The sequence below is a fragment of the Perissodus microlepis genome, chromosome 23 (assembly GCF_051167445.1).
Source record: "Perissodus microlepis isolate ML-2025 ecotype Zambia chromosome 23, ASM5116744v1, whole genome shotgun sequence".
In the NCBI taxonomy this organism is placed as follows: Eukaryota; Metazoa; Chordata; class Actinopteri; order Cichliformes; family Cichlidae; genus Perissodus; species Perissodus microlepis.
Window position 1 is genome coordinate 14,889,615 of NC_140482.1, and position 17,162 is coordinate 14,906,776.

Sequence of the window (17,162 nt, forward strand, 5' to 3'; positions counted from 1 at the left end):
TACACTGTCAAAACCAACCAATGACAATATTCACAATCATATGCATAGCATTACTAGATTCTAATTATTAATTAATTGACGTGTGTATATATCTATTTAATGTTGCAGCCATTGTTGACTTTAAATATTTACATAATGCTCAGCAGGGTGATCTATAATAATGCAATTGATGTGCAAAACCAAAGCTTCAAAATAAATAGTATGGAATTTAAAGTACAGTAATTGCATCTGAAAAATCTGGAGTGTGTAGAAATACTGAAATAATCATATTTCGGGTGGGGGGTTGTGCCACCTCACGCCCCCCTTCTACACACGCCTCTGACTAATCTTTCAAAAATGTCAAATTGTATCATTGTATATTGAAATTATAATTATTTTACTTTGTATATTTTACATTTTTTTCTATTGTTGTATAGTAGTAATGGGACTAATAAATGCTATCTTATCTTATGACGTGTAAAAAATTGTGTATGAGCAAAACTTAAGTTAGACCAGTTCAAATGCACAATGATTTTTTCCAAGCTTATAAATGGGACGTGAACGCAAATATTAAGTCATTAACGCGCCGTGTTTGTGTTCGCCATGTGGTTTGTGGCGCATGTAATGGTGTTCTGGTAGCACCGTAATTACCGGGAAGATAGCGTAACTGGGCGTCTATAAGTTGTCATAGGCATCCCGCCCTCCCATCGGCGCGTGCTGGTCTAGTAAATGAGCGCGTCACTTCACGCTCCCGGTATCCAATCAGCGCTGTCAATGCAAGTCGTTGACTGTGGCGATGTATGTGTTGTGTGCTGGCTGCTACGAGCGAGGCTAGACAGGCAGTATGGCGGAGGAGAGCAGTGTGTACGAGTTAGAGGGTCTAGAAAAACAATTGCAGACTTTGTTTAGCCGCTACTCAAGCGATGAACTCCGAGGCGACAGCGAAGCGGTCTGCTTTGACTTTTGCAAGGTATGGAGCCGTAGCTGAAGTTAGCGGCGTGCTTGTTGTCAAAGATAAGCATATATGTTAGCCGACTCCCCTCCCCCAGAACTACTAGTTACACACGGCTAGCATTAGCGGCTAAGCCCGTTATCATTTAGCTAACTAGCAGTAGTCGCTTTAAAAACAAGCATATTTGCGTGACAAACAGCGTGTCAAGTAATCCGAGCCCGCATACACACGATTTTAGCAAAACATGCGAGCCACTTAAGCAGTGATTTAGTGACAGTGCATGATTAATGCACCAGTTTTCAGGCTGACTTTGCTGATCGCCTGAGCCAGCTAGCCCAGAATTTGCTTGCAAGTTAGCATGGTTGTACGCTGAATGTTTACTAACTACCCGCTGGTCAGGATTTTGCACGATTACACTACGTTTTGGCAGCGATTACGCTGAAATTGGGTTAATATTTGTTGTCCTGTGCTGTCGGGCGTTTGTTTTACAGCCCACCTTTCGATATGTCACAGCAGTGGGAAAATAATTCCTGCCATCACTAAATGGTCTCACAGTGGTTGCATCTTATGCAAAAGCGCATTGGAATGGCAGTAACTAATAACCCTGCACTGTTAACAACAGAGAGATGAAATCATGTTTGCCCAATTACTGACACTAGAAATAGCCAGGTGTACTACTTCCTGTTGACAAATCCCAGCTGTAAGCCATCCAAACTTTAAAAGTAAGCATTAAACGCGTGACGCATCAGCATATGTAATTTGACTTGATTTCTTTGGAGCTGAAGTTGGGGTGCTAGAGCTTGGGAGTATAACAAAATGAGAAGTAATTATTGCACCACATATTTTAAAATAATATCACACATGGTATTGAGTTTGTTGTTCATAAAGAAGGTGCCAGACTCGGGCTGTCATGCTTTGCTAACATGGTTACATTTAGCTTAGTAGGGAACTAATTGTTGCAGTTGGATGAGGGCCTAAACCAGGGGTGTCGAACTCCAGGCCTCGAGGGCCGGTGTCCTGCAGGTTGTAGATATCACCCTAGGTCAACACACCTGAATCAAGTGATCAGTTCATTACCAGGCCTCTGGAGAACTTCAAGACATATTGAGGAGGCAATTTAGCCATTTAAATCAGCTGTGTTGGATGAAGGAAACATCTAAAACCTGCAGGACACTGGCCCTCGAGGCCTGGAGTTTGACACCTGTGGCCTAAACTAAACACTGGCTGAGGGTTAACACTTCACTGCGTTCCACTGGAGATGAGCTGGATCTCCACCATTAGAGGGCAACATAAGGATTAGGATGTCATAGGTCAACTGTAAACAGATATTGTTTAGTGATGGGCCTGTAGTACATGTTCAAGTAAAAATAATCTAGGTAGCTGTCCAAAACACACAGATCTAAAGTATAACATGATATAAACAGATCTTTGTAATCGAGTGCGATTAGAAGCATCAGCAGTGTACTTGCGTTTGCACTCAAAACCTTTAAAAATGCCATATCCATAGAGATGCTGTGCAATTGCACTTTGTATTGTACTTTTGTTTAGATGTTGTTTTTGTCTTTGCAGCTGGTGGAGGAGTACGCCTCTCGCTGGCAGGTGCTCCTGCCTCAGCTCAGGATCCTTGAGATTGCTCTCTGCTATTTTGCGCAAGCCTCATCCTTCTTCACGTCAAACTGTGATCACGTGCTCCGCACACTCAGTAGCCTGGCTTTGTAAGTACCTAGTCCTACCTAAAAAGGTTGCTTTCAGTCTTTGCTGATCTAAATAGCTCCCACAGATTTGCTGTGATTTTTGGTTGTTTCCAGGCTGAAGTTTTCTTATGTTATAAGTAGTCTGGATTATTTATAAGTGCTGTTGTAGCTCGTACTTACACTATAAGTCAGATGAAAGCAGCACCTTTGTTTCCCAAACATCCCTCTTTTCTGGATAGTTTTGCTTGTAATGTAGACAAAGCCAGACACACATAGTTGGACACAAAGTTGAATTGTTTATTAATGACACAGCTGCCTTTGTAGCATGGGCATGGTGCGGTTATGAAAAGTCTGACACGGAGCAGAAAACCCGTCCCTACCACAGAAACAATCCCCTTCTACCACCTATGCAACAATCATGTAAAAGAGTATGGAGAATTTACAAATGAGAAGAAAAAAAGATCTGCCAGGTGCTCAAAATAAACCTCATACGCAAACTCTAGAACAGGCTTTTCACTGCAGTACGCCATATAATAAAGACTCATAAATATACTAGCGGCCAAATATATGTTTTCATACATTGGTCAGAGTACTCGACTCCAGGGACACTATGCCCAGCTGAAAACACTTCACACAAGTAGAGTTGCCTCGTTTATATTACGCGTCAGACCAAAGTATTGGAGGAAATTTGCAACGTAGCATACCACGTTGCGGCAACAGATATGTGGATGAACCGAACAGCACATCCTTGTATGAGCTTAATGGAGCGCGTCATTTAAGACTGCACACTCTTCAGTCGATGTTCGTAGACAGGCTAGTTTCCTGACGATCATACAAGACCAGTAATGATAGCCGGGTGGCCTCAGGAGGACGCTTTTGCGTGACTGCGTGGGGTCATTTAGTTTGTGTCACTAAGGGATAGCACCTTGTAATTTATAACATTTTTGTTTATTTAATTTAAATGTAAAAAAAAGAAATAGTACTTTCAATTTGGTGATTAAATAAACCAGTGACTTGATTTACGGAAAATACACTATGTTGTGATATACACTGTTATGGGGATAAGAACGACGTGATTTTGGTCTTATCAGTACAACCAAGATGCAAAGTAAGAAAGCTAACAGCAGCTTGTGCTAATGCAGCTCTGCATGACTTGTATCTAGAAATTTGTCATTGGATCTCAGCTGTATTGGCTTAAACTGACATAATAAGCACTTGACCTGAGCAGTGTGTGACCACATTTTGCACAGGCGTGTGGTCTGCTGGTGCAGTGTTTGCTGCACTTGACAGACTAATTTCACATTGTGTGTGGGCAGTGTTTCACACAGTGCGAATTGTCACACATGATCATGAGTCATTAAAAATATAATCTAATCACTTCCTTTCATACTCAAAGGTTTGAAATGGCTATAAAATACACAATAATTATTAGCCTCATCCAGAGTGCTAACTTTTGATTGTTTCCTCTGGGTTTTTAATTAATTCTTTTTAGTTTTGGAGTAGTCAGTCCTTCTGATTGTATTTTCTTCTCCTGCTTAAATAGCTAATAAATTAACTCAGTGCCATCTTCAAATGAAGGAAAAGAGACAAAATTAAGAGGCATAGTTGTTTTTAAATAATGATTAGAAGAGCACTGGTTTGTGCACATGTAGCTGGAGCCCTGCTCATTTCCTATTCTCCTAGTGATCAAATATTGAAGGTGGACCGCTGCCATTTCTGTCTGGCTGCTATAGACTTTTCTCAGTTTCTAGTTTTTTTTTGTTTTTTTTTTTGATCAAGGTCTTTTTATTGAACAAAGAATTGCTTCCAACAACAATTACGGCAATATTAACAAACAGTCGTGCCCCCCCCCCAGCCAGAGAGGAAAGAAGAGATAAAATAAAATTACAGATGCAAAGTAAATAATAAAATAAATGAACAACAGCAAGGGAAAAAACCCAAAACAACAACAACAAAAAAAACCAAAACAAAAAACCCACTCACACGCACATTAAGCAATAGTATCCGGACTTAGTCTTTCAAAGTAAGTAAGAAAAGGTTGCCATGTGTCATAAAACCTCCGAACCGACAGTTTCTAGTTTAAGAGAAACATTTTTAGACATAAATAATTGTTATCTCGTTAAACAACCACTGTTAATGTTAAAGATGGGAAGTGCTGATAGCATTAATATTACTGTTTTATTATTAGCCATAAGCCAGTTCCTTAATGATAGCTTGGCAGACAAATAATATGGGTAATTGCTAATAGTTAAAAATCAAAGGTTAATGTGTGTACAGGCCAAATTAACATTTAGGATAACTGTTTAATACTTCAGTATTGTTGAAATAGGAGCCTTACTGACCTCACAAAGTTCCTATTAAGACCAGGGTGTCAGTTTGCTGTTCCAAGTGTTCAGCTGCTAGTGAGGGAAGGGGCTGTGTGCCTGCCTGTCTAGTAAGGGTGTGAAACAGAGCCTCAAATGTTATCATGGTATTTCATAGGGCTCTTTGATATAATGATATACATTAAGTGACAATATGAAAACGTCTATTGTTTCATATTACGCTATCGTTTGCTTCGTGGTGTCGTGGTGCCGTAAATATTGCTGTTTACGGCAATATTTTTTCCTCTTTTTGATGGTCACTGTAGTGGCTATATTAATTTCTTAAAGTTCTCTCTTTCTCTTATATTTAAAATAACCACACTACAGACGGATAAACGACTGTTTTTACGCATTGTTGTTAGCAACAACAACGGTAAAGCCAGCGTGTAGCTTGTTTATTTTGTTTGCTTGTTTATTTTCCACATAAACCTTTCACAATAAAGCTGAAGGTCCTGTTGAGATTTTTCAAAATAAACTGAAATAATGAGAAACAAAAGGACCAATCAAAACAAATCGAGGACCTTATTTCTAAATGAGGGGCTACCACTGTAGCATGGACATGGTTTGGTTATGAAAAGTGTGACACAGAGCAGAAAACTGTACTATGCGAATTATGCAGGAAACCGGTCCGCACCTCAGACTCAAACACGACAAACCTCGTCTACCACCTATGCAAGAATCATGTGAAAAGGTATGGAGAGAGTTTATGGATGAGAAGCAAAAAAAGAGCCGTCAGGTGCTCAAAATAAACCTTAGACTCAAACATTAAAACAGGCTTTCCCCCACGTTGTTGGGAGGATAAATGTCTTATATCGGGATATGAGGTTTTGGTCATATCGCACAGCTCTAGTATTTCAAGAAAATTATTAGAATAATTATATTTCTTGAAATATAGAAAAAAAAAGCTGATATATAAAAATTGTTTTATTGCTACTCTCAGCTTGCAGGCGGTGGCATTTTTAAGTGTAAGTAATTAAAGGGCCATTTCCATCCTTCTCTTCCAATGAGCTTGCCATTGTTGACACACTGCCTAATTTGAAGTGTGACTCTATTGCCACTTGGTGACAGCAGCCGTATTACAGTGCAGTAGTAGAGACACAGCACAAGTCAAATGTAAGCTACAACGTAGCCTGGGTAGTGTTTTTAAGTAAAAGCATAAAAATAACTCCTTAACACTTACACTCAGCTGCTTAGAGCCCTGCTTTTCCACCATGTAGCGGCATCAGTAACTTCCATTTTCTGTTTTCTGTTTGCTCTTCCTGTCACTTGAGCACATGCAACTAGCATGAAGTTAAAATACAGAAAATCCTTTGTAGTTCCTTAGTTTCAGTGTAGATGTCAGCATCTTAATTGTGGGTGTTTGGTGGCAGCTTTTATGGAAGTGAAGTAAAAATTGTTTTCATTGCTTATTTTTGCTCATAAGCAAATTTGCAAGCTAAAGAAAGCATTAACATGCTGCCAGGTCACTGACCTAAATATATCCATCAACCCTTTATATTTCATTACGTCCCTCAATAACAGAGTTCCTTAGAGCCACACAGATAGCTAGTTTACTCGGAATATCCAGATTTAAGTTTTAAAGTAGCTTGGAAATGAGCATTTATTCCTTTGATTTCTCCACAGGAGTGTTTTTGAGTTGCTGCTTTTCTTTGACCAGAACGACTTCTATCAGGAGCCACTGAAACACTTTACTGATACATTCCAGGTGAGAATAAAGAGCTTATTATCTTCCCAATAGAACAGTGAATGCATGTTTGTCAAATCTGATTATGTTCATTATCATTCATTTCACTGCATATGTTATTGTCAGGGCACTCCATCATTTGGGCTAGACCTTTGCTGCTGTACCTAAAAGTTATTTTGTGGTCCCATCTTTTATGTACTCTGTGGCACAATAGCACAATTAAGACACTTTTGTGTTTTTTCTTTATTCTCCTCTAGGAATGTTATTTGGCTCTTGCAAAGCACCAGAATGTTCACTTACTTCAGGTGGAGCGTTTGGTTCAGGGCGGCGGGCCTTGGGCCAACCCGACCGTACAGGCAATCCTCAGCGAGTCCAGTTTACCTCAGAATGACGGTCAGTGATGTAGTTATTATTTGTAGAAATGCTAATACTGGAGTAACTGTAACACACCAGCTACCTTTAAATTTTAATCAGCTGTCTTTTAAAAATTAAAAGAAAAATTTATAATACCATACTTTGTTTTGTTTTTTTTTAAATTAATAATAATTTCTCATGTTCTGTCAGAAATCAACCATTTCATTTGCTGAATGAAGGAAAGTTAGGCTTCTGCTCCTCCAGAGGCCATTGTAAATTCTTAATGCTGTCTGCAGGTTATCTAACATAAAACTGTGTTATCACTGGTTGTTCTCGTACAAAGTAAAACTTTGTTCTGACTTGGCTTTCCTTCAGTGGATGGATACATCAGCTCTCAGCTGCCGGTGTTCTTTGAGCTTCGCGTGCGCTACCTTTTATCCTGTGAGCGTATTGCTGAGGCTATGGCCCTGGCTAAGTGTTGTGCTCGGCATCCCAACACAGGACAACACTTGTTCTTCCTCCAGGTCTACCTCACGTGGCTTTACAAAACTTCACAGCATGACTGTCTACATAAAGAGGTGGGTAGAGTGCAGTAATAAAATACTTTTTCTTTCCGTGTAAACTTACTCTGTGGACATGCTTGTATTATATACGTCTTTACTAAGACTTGCCTGAACTAGAAATCATTTTCCAATGTTTTTTAGGTTGCGGATCTTAATGGTAAAAATGCAGTGCACATCATCTGTAACTTGGAGTTTGAAGAAAAGGATGAGTTACTGTTAGCTCTCATCACAGCCTTTCTGTCCCAGCAGCTCTGGAGGGGAGATATGTACTATTTGTGGTAAGTAAACAGTATTATAAACAAATAACTTTTTCAAATTTATTCTAAGTGAGGGCTGTTCTACAAATATTACAGCAGGCGAGTTATTTTTAATGCAATGTTTACATCCCTACATCTTATTATCAAGAACAGATTTTACTTCTTTCTCCCCCTCCTTTGCAGTGATCTTGTGTTCTTGTGGACTAAACTTCATACTCGGTTGAACACATCCAAGCAAGTTCTTCTAGAGGAGACTCGCCAGCTGATGCTGTCTGCCACTAATGTCAACTCGATCTTCCCGTTCATCAGATCCATACTGCAAGAAGTTAGACCATATAATAACACGTTAACTATAATAATATTATATATATATATGAATATTTAACTCCTTTGTTTATATCTCATTAGGTCGGAGACGATGGTATCCAGTTTTGTGTGGAGCTCTGTGCTAATGCACTGAAGTCTTGTCTTCCCTGTGATACCCTCACAAAATCACTAATCTACAAAACCATCGCCGGCCTGCTACACAATGATCTGGAGGTATGCCGGGCGTGTGCTCTTCTCGTCTTCTTCTTGGAGCGCACTGTTGAGTCCTACAAGATGGTCTACCTTCTTTACATGCATCCTGATCAAGAGTACGACGCAGAGTACAGCTCTATTGGAAATAATGTTCGCTTTGAAACGCTACAGGTTGGGCATCTTTTTTTGTGTGTATATATTAACAGACTGAAGTTTATTTTAAGAAAAGTAAAGTCTTAGTAGTATAGACATTTCACTTGTGGAAATAAATATGATATTCCTGTATCTGATAAATTCGCACTATTCTGTTTCTTCTTCCTACTGTATGGATTTCTATTTATTGTCATAAAAGCTAGCTATAAGAAGAAATCCTTGTCTTCCAGTAGTTGAATGGCTTGCAAATAGCTAAGTGGTTAAAATACAAGTCTACAAAGTTCTAAATCACAATGTCAGATGTAGTAATTAGAAAATTATCCATGTGTGTAGAAATGGTGCTAAAAGACTTCATTCTTCTGTTCTCTTCTCAGGTCTTGAAGAAGGATCTGTATTTTGATCCAGAGTTTTGGAACCTCATTGCTTTGAGGACCAACTGTTTGAAGCTGATGAATGAGAACGTGGTTAGTGCTGCTCTTGAAGAAATCATGGAGGACAAATGGATTTCAAACTACTGCACCAAAGACTCTGCTTTCCGATCAAGTGTGTTGGCATGTCAGAAAGGAAGTAAAAGTGTACTTCAGGCAGAAGCTAAAAAGCGGCATCATAAAGAGGATACGAATGCTGCATCAAAAAGACTAAGGATGGGCACAGGAAAAACACCAGTAAATGTTGATCACAGTGCAAAGAAGAAGGGCAACCAGGGGTCAAGACCTTTGAAGGAAAGATCTGCTGAACCTTTGAGGCGCTCATTTTGGCAGCTAGACAGAATACGGGACAGTGTAGGCCAAGCATACGAACAACATAGACGCATTACACGGTTGTCTGAAAAGAATCTCCCAAAACGGAGAATTAGAAAACCAAAGTGGCTCCTAGAAGACTCGGGAACTCTTGAAGAGAACGTTCCCCTGAAGGTCAAAAGACATGGGTTAAAACATGACAAGCACCATCGATCATCTCTCAGATCAGAAACGGGTCGTATCAGGAACCATGCCAAACACAAATCTTCAGTGAACCTTCAGTTAAATGAAAGTGAAGACATTAAATACCAGAAAGGGTTTTCTTTGGATTGTTCTAAACCAGATTCTCCTCCACAAGTAATTCTGGAACTTTCGCTACCAGACAATGAACTTGTGGGTGCGTTTAATGAAGATGTTTGCAACCGAAAGAGAGGGTTCCCACAAGTGCTTCTTTACAAACCTACTGTGAAGCTTCCTGCAACATCACCACCCGTCAAGACTGTGCATCGTAACAAGGTGATTCTCAGAGCACGGGATCCATCCATATTTGTCCAGCAGTTGCATTGTTATGCAAGGCGGCAAAAAGGAAAAGGAAATGGGCTGAATATTCACAGCTCAGTATCCACAATCACACGGTCATCTGTGCACGGTAGCCCTCCAAAAGATCCGCTTTGTGGAGAACCTGCCACTGAGACAAAGGATACAATTGGCTTTCCAGCAGCAGCAGTTAAACATAGAGGTTCCTCAGTTGGAGAAATTCAGACTTCTGTCTCAGGAAAGATATCTTCAGTAAGAGAGCTCTCTGAGAAGTCAGCTTCTGAAATGGGAGATACCACAGCGTCTTCAGCAGCAACAGAAATTCCACGTTTAGATGAAATCCGCGAAGTTTCCACCATTGCTTCAGCAGAAGAGGCCTGTGAAGAGCCCACTGTTGAAATGAAAGTTACTATTGCCTCGAAATCCACGGTTTTAGGCAAAGCTCCAGCAGCAAAAGATTTCTCAAAAACTGAAGTTTCTCAGACTTTAATATCAGGGAAAAAGAAAGTTACTGACAAAGTCCACCCAGTTTCCAATAAAGGGATTGCTTCCAAGTCTAGGAATGCTGATCGTGCACAGTCACAGTGTCAAGATAGAGAACAAGAACTTAACTCTTTCCAGACCGAGAGTGAAGAAGGCAAAAGCGATGTTTCTGTGATAGATCTCACAACGGTTTCACCTAAAGATTCAAGAGGACATGTGCCTTGTAAAAGTGACTCAAGTTGGGGAAGAAATGAAGCCGCTCTAAGGAAGTTAACCAAAATTGAGGCTTCACGTACAGACCATGACAGTATAAGTGACATATCTTCGCTAACACTAGTAACAGAGATGGTGACTGATCTTCCCCCTGGGCACCTTACTCAAGACCTGGAGAATGACAAAGAGCGAACTCCAACCAATAGTGCCTCCAAAGACTCTAGAGTTGGAAGTAAACCTAAAAATCCTCAAAATATACGGACTACCTCCAGCTGCTCTTTACAAGAACAGGAGGCCTTGGAAGTTGATGGGACAGTGCAAACTCAGGATGGCAGTTTAGATACATGGGAGAACAGCGAACTTATGGAAACGCCACAAGAATCGGAGGAATCCAAGTTGGAGTACTGTTGTACCTTCTGCAAAAAGGATTTCAAGGGAACTCGTGTTGTGGCACATGCAATGTTCCATTATCGTAAAGATGAGTGCATGTTCTGTGGGAAAGTGTTCACAGATGACCTCCTGGCCATGATGCACCTGTCTGATCATATAGAGAAGCTAAAGAGGATTAAAGCCGAAGAAAATGGGGTGCCTGACACCAAAGATGTCTCAACACTTAAACCCAAAGCTAAGATGGCAAACACATCTTCTGGGAGTCAGAGTAAGGGGAGACCAAGGAAATCAACTGCCTGTCCTACATCAGTAAGCCCACTACCTGAAAGCAGAAAATTAAGATCCAATGACAAGCCTGTGGATGGTTCATCTTCACAAGAGAAACATAACACGTCTAAGCACCTTAATAGTAAAAGTCCTGTTCACAAAGTAAATGGGCATATCGACAAAAAGAAGGAATTTAACAGACAGAAAAAGGATGTGGAAGCTAAGCAGATACTTGAACAAGATGCAAATATAGGCTCTTCTGCAGCAAACAAAAAGTTGGCCTGTTCCACAGAAGATCAATTGAAGGTGAAAGCTACAAAACAAATTTGGAAAGTTGTTACAGAAAAAAATACAGAGCCACAAGAGAAAATTAGCTGTCCCGCAGATGGATGCTCTTTTTTTACTGACATTTCAAAGAACCGTGTTGCACTTCTATACCATGCACTCGATGATCACTACGGTGAGCTGAAACCTTTAGAACTGGCGTTCCGTGTCGGAAACAATAAATGTAGTATTTGCATGAGGGTTTTATGGAGTTTCGAACATTTTCAACATCATGTTGAAAGACACAGATGGAGTCCAAGGCATCCTTGCCTTCATCAGGGTTGTACTGCCAGGTTCAAAAGCGGAATGGAAATGAGACGCCATGCCAGGAAGCACAGTCCACTGCAGGCAGTGTGCTGCCTCCCTGGATGCTCTCATTTATTTATTTGTCTTTGGGCACTGAACCTTCATGAAAGAGAACACTATGCTTCAAAATCTACTAATTCAGACAAAAACACAAATGCACAAACAGGCGACAAACTTGATGATGCATCAGCTGGGAGGCGGCAGCAGAGTTTGCCAGATACTCTCACCGCTGCAAAGAAGACAGAGAGTGTGAAGACTGCACTAAAGTTACGAGAACAGGCAAGTCAAGAGTTGTTGGTAAGAATACAAGATAAAGCTGCTCCTCTCTCCATCAGCAGATCATCTTTGATAAAACAGAAGTTGAAAAAGAAAAACGAGAGCAAGAATTCAAATGTATTGAAGAGTCTTTCCAACAAGGAAACCTCTGCACAGCCTACTGATTCAAGTAATAGATTAAGGCATAATTTGAGAAAAGGGCAAGTAACAAGTACAACCCTGATGGCTCCCAAAATTCACAAAGTTATCTCATCATCATTGTTAAAACACAGCAGCAAAGTGAGGCATAACCCGAAGAAGAAAAAACAAATGAAAGTAAACACAAAAGGTCCTAAAAAAAGAGGTCGACCACCCAAGTTAAATAATGCAATGGATGATGAAAAGATTAACGCTGGTCAAAAGGGTGAAATGGTGAAAGAAAAAACTGCAATGGCCAAGGCTCAGAAGAGCCCTGCCCAGCTTCGAGAGAAAGCTGTCAGTGCAATGGAGAGTAACAAGCTAAACAAAGAGAAAAGTCAGCAGGTCCAAGATGGAGGCGAACATAGAGCCATGTCAACCAGCAAATTGAAGAAATCGGTGGGCAAGGAGATCAGAAGGAATCATGTCCAACTAAAGTCTTCATCATTTAACAGTTCAAAACCATCAGGCATCACCAACTCTGGAATTAAAAAATACAGGTCACTAAGAAGATGGGTTAAAATTAAAAATCATTCTGCACCTTCAGATCTCAAGAAGACAAAGAAGATTGCAAACAGTAACAACAATGAGACTTTGAAGAAAAACCCAAAACCTGCCTTAAAAAGCCATGCCGCATCCAAATCTGCTGTCCCACAAGTCGAGGCCAAAGGAGCCGCAGTAAAAGGTTTTCCTGATGATGAAGTAAAAGTAAAGGTGGAAAACAAAGACTTGACTAAAAAGGTTACTAGTGACTCAGAGCTTTCTGTCCCAGCTCCCTGCTTAAACGTACCTCCCACCACTGAGAAGGCACATAAGTTAAAAACAGAGGAAAAATCAAAGAAATCACTTATTATAAAAGAAGACAAAAAAACAAGGACTGCTTCCTCAGACTCGAACAAGGAAAAGAAGCACAAGATGGTAAATGATGAAGTCAACACGGAGACTGTCAGGAGGGATTCCCAGACTAGAGAACCAGCCTTAATACAAACTGTTGAGTCTAAATCGGAAGTCCCACACGTTGAGGCCAGAGCAGCAGAAAGTTCTGCTGATGAGGGAAAGGTGAAGGTGAAAAACACAGATGCGACACACAATGGCTTCTGTGACTCTGTGCCAGCTAACGGCTCAGGTGTTCAACCCACACCACAGAAAGTGCAGAAACTAAAAAGGGAGAAAAGGTCAAAGAAATCAATAGCAACAAAAGAAGGGAAGACTACTCGAACTGCTTCTTCACACTCAGGCAATGTAAATAAGAAGCACAAAAATATTAACAAAAGAGGGATCAAAAAGTCTGTCAAAGCAGATCGCAGCAAAATGTCTAAAGAGAAAAAGACGGCAAAGTCAAAATGCATTCAGCAAAAGGGCGACTCGGCAGAATCTGCTCCTGTTGACGAGGAGGGAAAAGGAAAGCAAGAAGACTCAGTTGCACCATTAGACAGCTCAGTTTCCTCCACACCTGCTGCTACTTCTGACATCCTAAATGAAAAGACTTGTCTACCTGCTGCGCCTGAAGGAAGCACGCCGAAGGTAACAAATAAGGAAAAATCCCAGAGAAAGAAAGCCCTAGACCCCAGTAAAGCAGATAAGAAGCGAAAGCGTGTTCAGAAAGATGACGCAAAGACGGTGAAGAAACATCGCAAAGACAATGCGGCTCAGTCAGCATCTAAGAAGCCTGCAAAGTCTAAATCTGAAGTGCAACCGCTCGCTGAGGCCAAAGCGATGACTGATGGGAGCCCAGTGGGTGATGGAGAGAAACCTTCTGCAGAAACAGCACAGGCTACAAATACTGGACCTGGATACTCTGTGATAACAAATGGACAGATGTCAGGTGACGCTGAAGACACAAAGGCCTCGGTGTGCAAGGACACTCTTGCAGAGTACAGCAAAAAGCCGTACATGCGTCTGCCGCCTACAGCATACCTGGATGAGAAGTACATCACCATGCCAAAACGAAGGAAGGATGCGTTGTCTGTCCTGGCGTCTCAGATGAGCAACGATTTAGAGCAGGCCTGTTTGACATCAGCCGTGCAGAGACAACGATGTGCCAACTGTTTTGCCACGTTCAACAGTGTCGAGGAACTGCAGAGTCATCGCCAGCTGCAGAAATGCTCAGACCTCTTTGGATTTGACTCCGATGACGAGGGTGAGTAAGGTGTCTTGGCTACTGATGGAAATCATACTCTTAAGTTTCTATGCAATACATAGTGGTTCAAATCAGTAAAAAATGGTGAAAGAGAAACATGCTTTTCAGTGCAGAAGTTTATAAACAGTCTGTGCATAGTCATAACAGTCAGCTGCACATACAGACAAGTGTTTAAAGAGTAGAACAAATGAGTTTCTTGTCTATCTAAATGGTATAATTGAAAAGAGGTGCTGATAGTGTTCTAATAATGTTTCTTGTGTTTTATTGATGCCAGAAGTTCAAATATGTGAATTTATTTATATATATTAGAGTGACAGAGCCGTAAGACTTTTCTTGCGTTCAGCTGACACTATCACTCACTTTTAGTAAACTGACTTAAAGTAAAATGACCTGGGTAAACTTTCTTTTTATTTTTTAACAGCCCTCTGTATGTTTAGTATTATTAAAATTCACGGTTCGGTTTGATATTTTTTCGATACAAAAAAATGTTCATGCCTTTTTAATTTGTCATTTATTAAAATTATAAATATATATTTTAACTCAGTAGTACAGTTTTTAAATTTAATGTTGCTGAAACAACAAAATAATTTTAAAAAATCTTTGGAAAAGAGAGTTTATTACAGAGAAATGGCTCTTTCCAAAATAAAAGCTATACTATACGCTTCTTCTGGGGTATACTCTCAGCAGCATATTAAACATATCAGGTTCCCATAAGGAGAATCATGTCCTAACGGCTGTTAAAATGACTCGGGTAAAGTTTGTAGCATGTGTGCTTGTTGTTTTTGTCTGCTTCCACTTGTCTTTGCACTAGGATGATGTCGGCGTAAATGTGCAGTCATATTCGTTGTGTTCCCACTAGTGCTGTCAGTGTTAATCTCGTTAAAATGACATTAACGTCATAACGCGGCAAATCTCCGTTAACGAGTTACCACGGATCGCCCCGTGCGTGGGGCTGGACGGCGTCAACACGTGCGTGGCACATCCGACATACTGTTTTACCTTTGTCCATGACGTGCTTACCTTCAGGGTAATGCTTCACATGAAAACTAAGATAGTTCCAAACGCCAGATCTGAATGAGGGTGGGGGAGGTTCAATTTCGGGTAGCGTTGAGGCAGTTGCCAACCGAAAGCACTGTATCGAACGGTTCAATATCGATACGAGTATTGTTGCACCCCTAGTATGTATGTATGTATTTATTTATTTAAGTGGCTTTTTTCCCAAGGCTGATTTAAGTTTGTGAGTTTTTTTTTGTTTTTTTGTTTTTTTTAAAGAGCTGCATGGTGCTTTATGTAGTTATTGTAAGGCCAGGATGTTGTAGCATAACATTATTTTATGATTCTAACATAATTTTCTCTCTCCTGTTCTTTCCTCCTCTTTGTAACTTTAAGGCATCGTGTTTAATTGAAGTGAAAAGAACTGAGGCTTGGGATACAACACCTGTGGACCTACATGGAGCCCAAGGATGGATTGTACCTCAGCAGATTAGTGCACTCTGAATGGCTTGCTTGTTACTCTGTGCAAAGACTCGTGCATCTGGAGACGCACAGCAAGAACTGAAAGGCTTACCGGATTTCTGCTGTGGGGTGTTTCTAAAGAGTAAGGCCCGAGAGCAGCCTGATCTAATAGCCAATCAGTGCAAACAGCTACTGAACTGAATCCCAGTCAGTTTGTGAGAAGGAGAGATACTGAAGTGCCTGCTCTGGAATTGCCATGCTGTTTTCCAGCTGTTATACCTGGTTTGGACGCTAAGCATTGTGGGTTAAAGACAATGAAAGCTGTTGAAAGCTGTGAAAAAACAAATAAACTGACAAGACTGTTGCTGTAATAAGGATACATATTTTTCACAGTAAGCCATAAAATATTATTTGCTTTTTGCACTCTTCTCATAAAATTTCTCAGTTAATTTGCCCCACCCTTGACTGGTAGTGGTGGGAATATACAGTGAAAGAATCCTTTGCAAGTTCATGCTGATTTAACATGCTAATTTAGACCGAGTCTAAACTCTAAAGTTGTAAGATTGCGGTATCAAAGTCCTCTTTGAGAAGTTTTTATTGAATATTTCTTGTTTAAATACTAATTGTATTTCTTATTAAAAAAATGTGGTTGATTAGGTCTAAGCTGCTTGTCCTTACCATGAGCAACCAGTAGGAGTCAGTGCTCACCAATCTCTTAATCAGTTACAAGTTTTTGTTTTTGTTTTCTTTTGGCAGTGAATTCAATATTCTTTGCTCTTTTTGCAACATAAAAAGCTGCTCGTGTTCTTTAACACTGTATGATATAAAGAAATTGCTTCATTTTCAATCATATCTGGAAAACTGAACCAAGCAATAACTGAGACCCACCGAAATTTGCCAGTATCCCACTAATTTATTGTTGGATTTGGTTCTTTATCATCGTTTGTTTGTTTGTAATTCCCTGACAGTTCAGGAACTGACCCTCTGGCTTCTATTTAATCATGTAATCGTAATTTTTTTTTTTAAACCATAGAGACATTTTTGATTTCTTTATTAGGATGAATCTTCTTCTTCAGAGAGAAACATAAGCGGCAGGAATAAACAGTTTAAAGTGTTACTGGGAGGCCAAACCAGTCTTTTCTCAAGCAGCAGAAGGTTATATTTATTTGTTTTATTTTCTATCTTTTGTAAATATTTGAAGAGTTTCAATGGCTAATTATATAAGGGGATGTTGGAGCTGGGTTTATATTTTGTTCTTGAAGAAAAAAAATAAAACTTATTTCAAATCGTGTTGATTCTGCTGGTGGTTATGCGAGACATATTGCCTTTAAATTAG

The 17,162-nt window shown here is 40.1% G+C and overlaps 1 protein-coding gene across 1 annotated transcript; it reads left to right on the plus strand.

Annotated features, from left to right (window-relative positions):
* The first annotated feature begins 674 nt into the window (after positions 1 to 674).
* LOC146361065 (uncharacterized) lies at positions 675 to 17,116 on the plus strand. The gene is made up of 10 exons (XM_084921082.1): positions 675 to 949; positions 2,501 to 2,646; positions 6,612 to 6,693; positions 6,930 to 7,065; positions 7,402 to 7,604; positions 7,731 to 7,867; positions 8,030 to 8,171; positions 8,255 to 8,536; positions 8,893 to 14,371; positions 15,761 to 17,116. Exons 1-10 carry the CDS (start codon positions 824 to 826, stop codon positions 15,775 to 15,777), a joined length of 6,750 nt encoding a protein of 2,249 aa, XP_084777208.1. The 5' UTR covers positions 675 to 823; the 3' UTR covers positions 15,778 to 17,116.
* Positions 17,117 to 17,162: the final 46 nt, after the last annotated feature.

Excerpts from the sequence above, each read along its gene's own strand:
- LOC146361065 (XM_084921082.1), top strand. The coding sequence starts at position 824 with ATGGCGGAGGAGAGCAGTGTGTACGAGTTAGAGGGTCTAGAAAAACAA. Across the intron at positions 7,605-7,730 it reads ATGACTGTCTACATAAAGAG|GTTGCGGATCTTAATGGTAA; the intron begins GTGGGTAGAGTG and ends AATGTTTTTTAG. Across the intron at positions 7,868-8,029 it reads GGAGATATGTACTATTTGTG|TGATCTTGTGTTCTTGTGGA; the intron begins GTAAGTAAACAG and ends CCTCCTTTGCAG.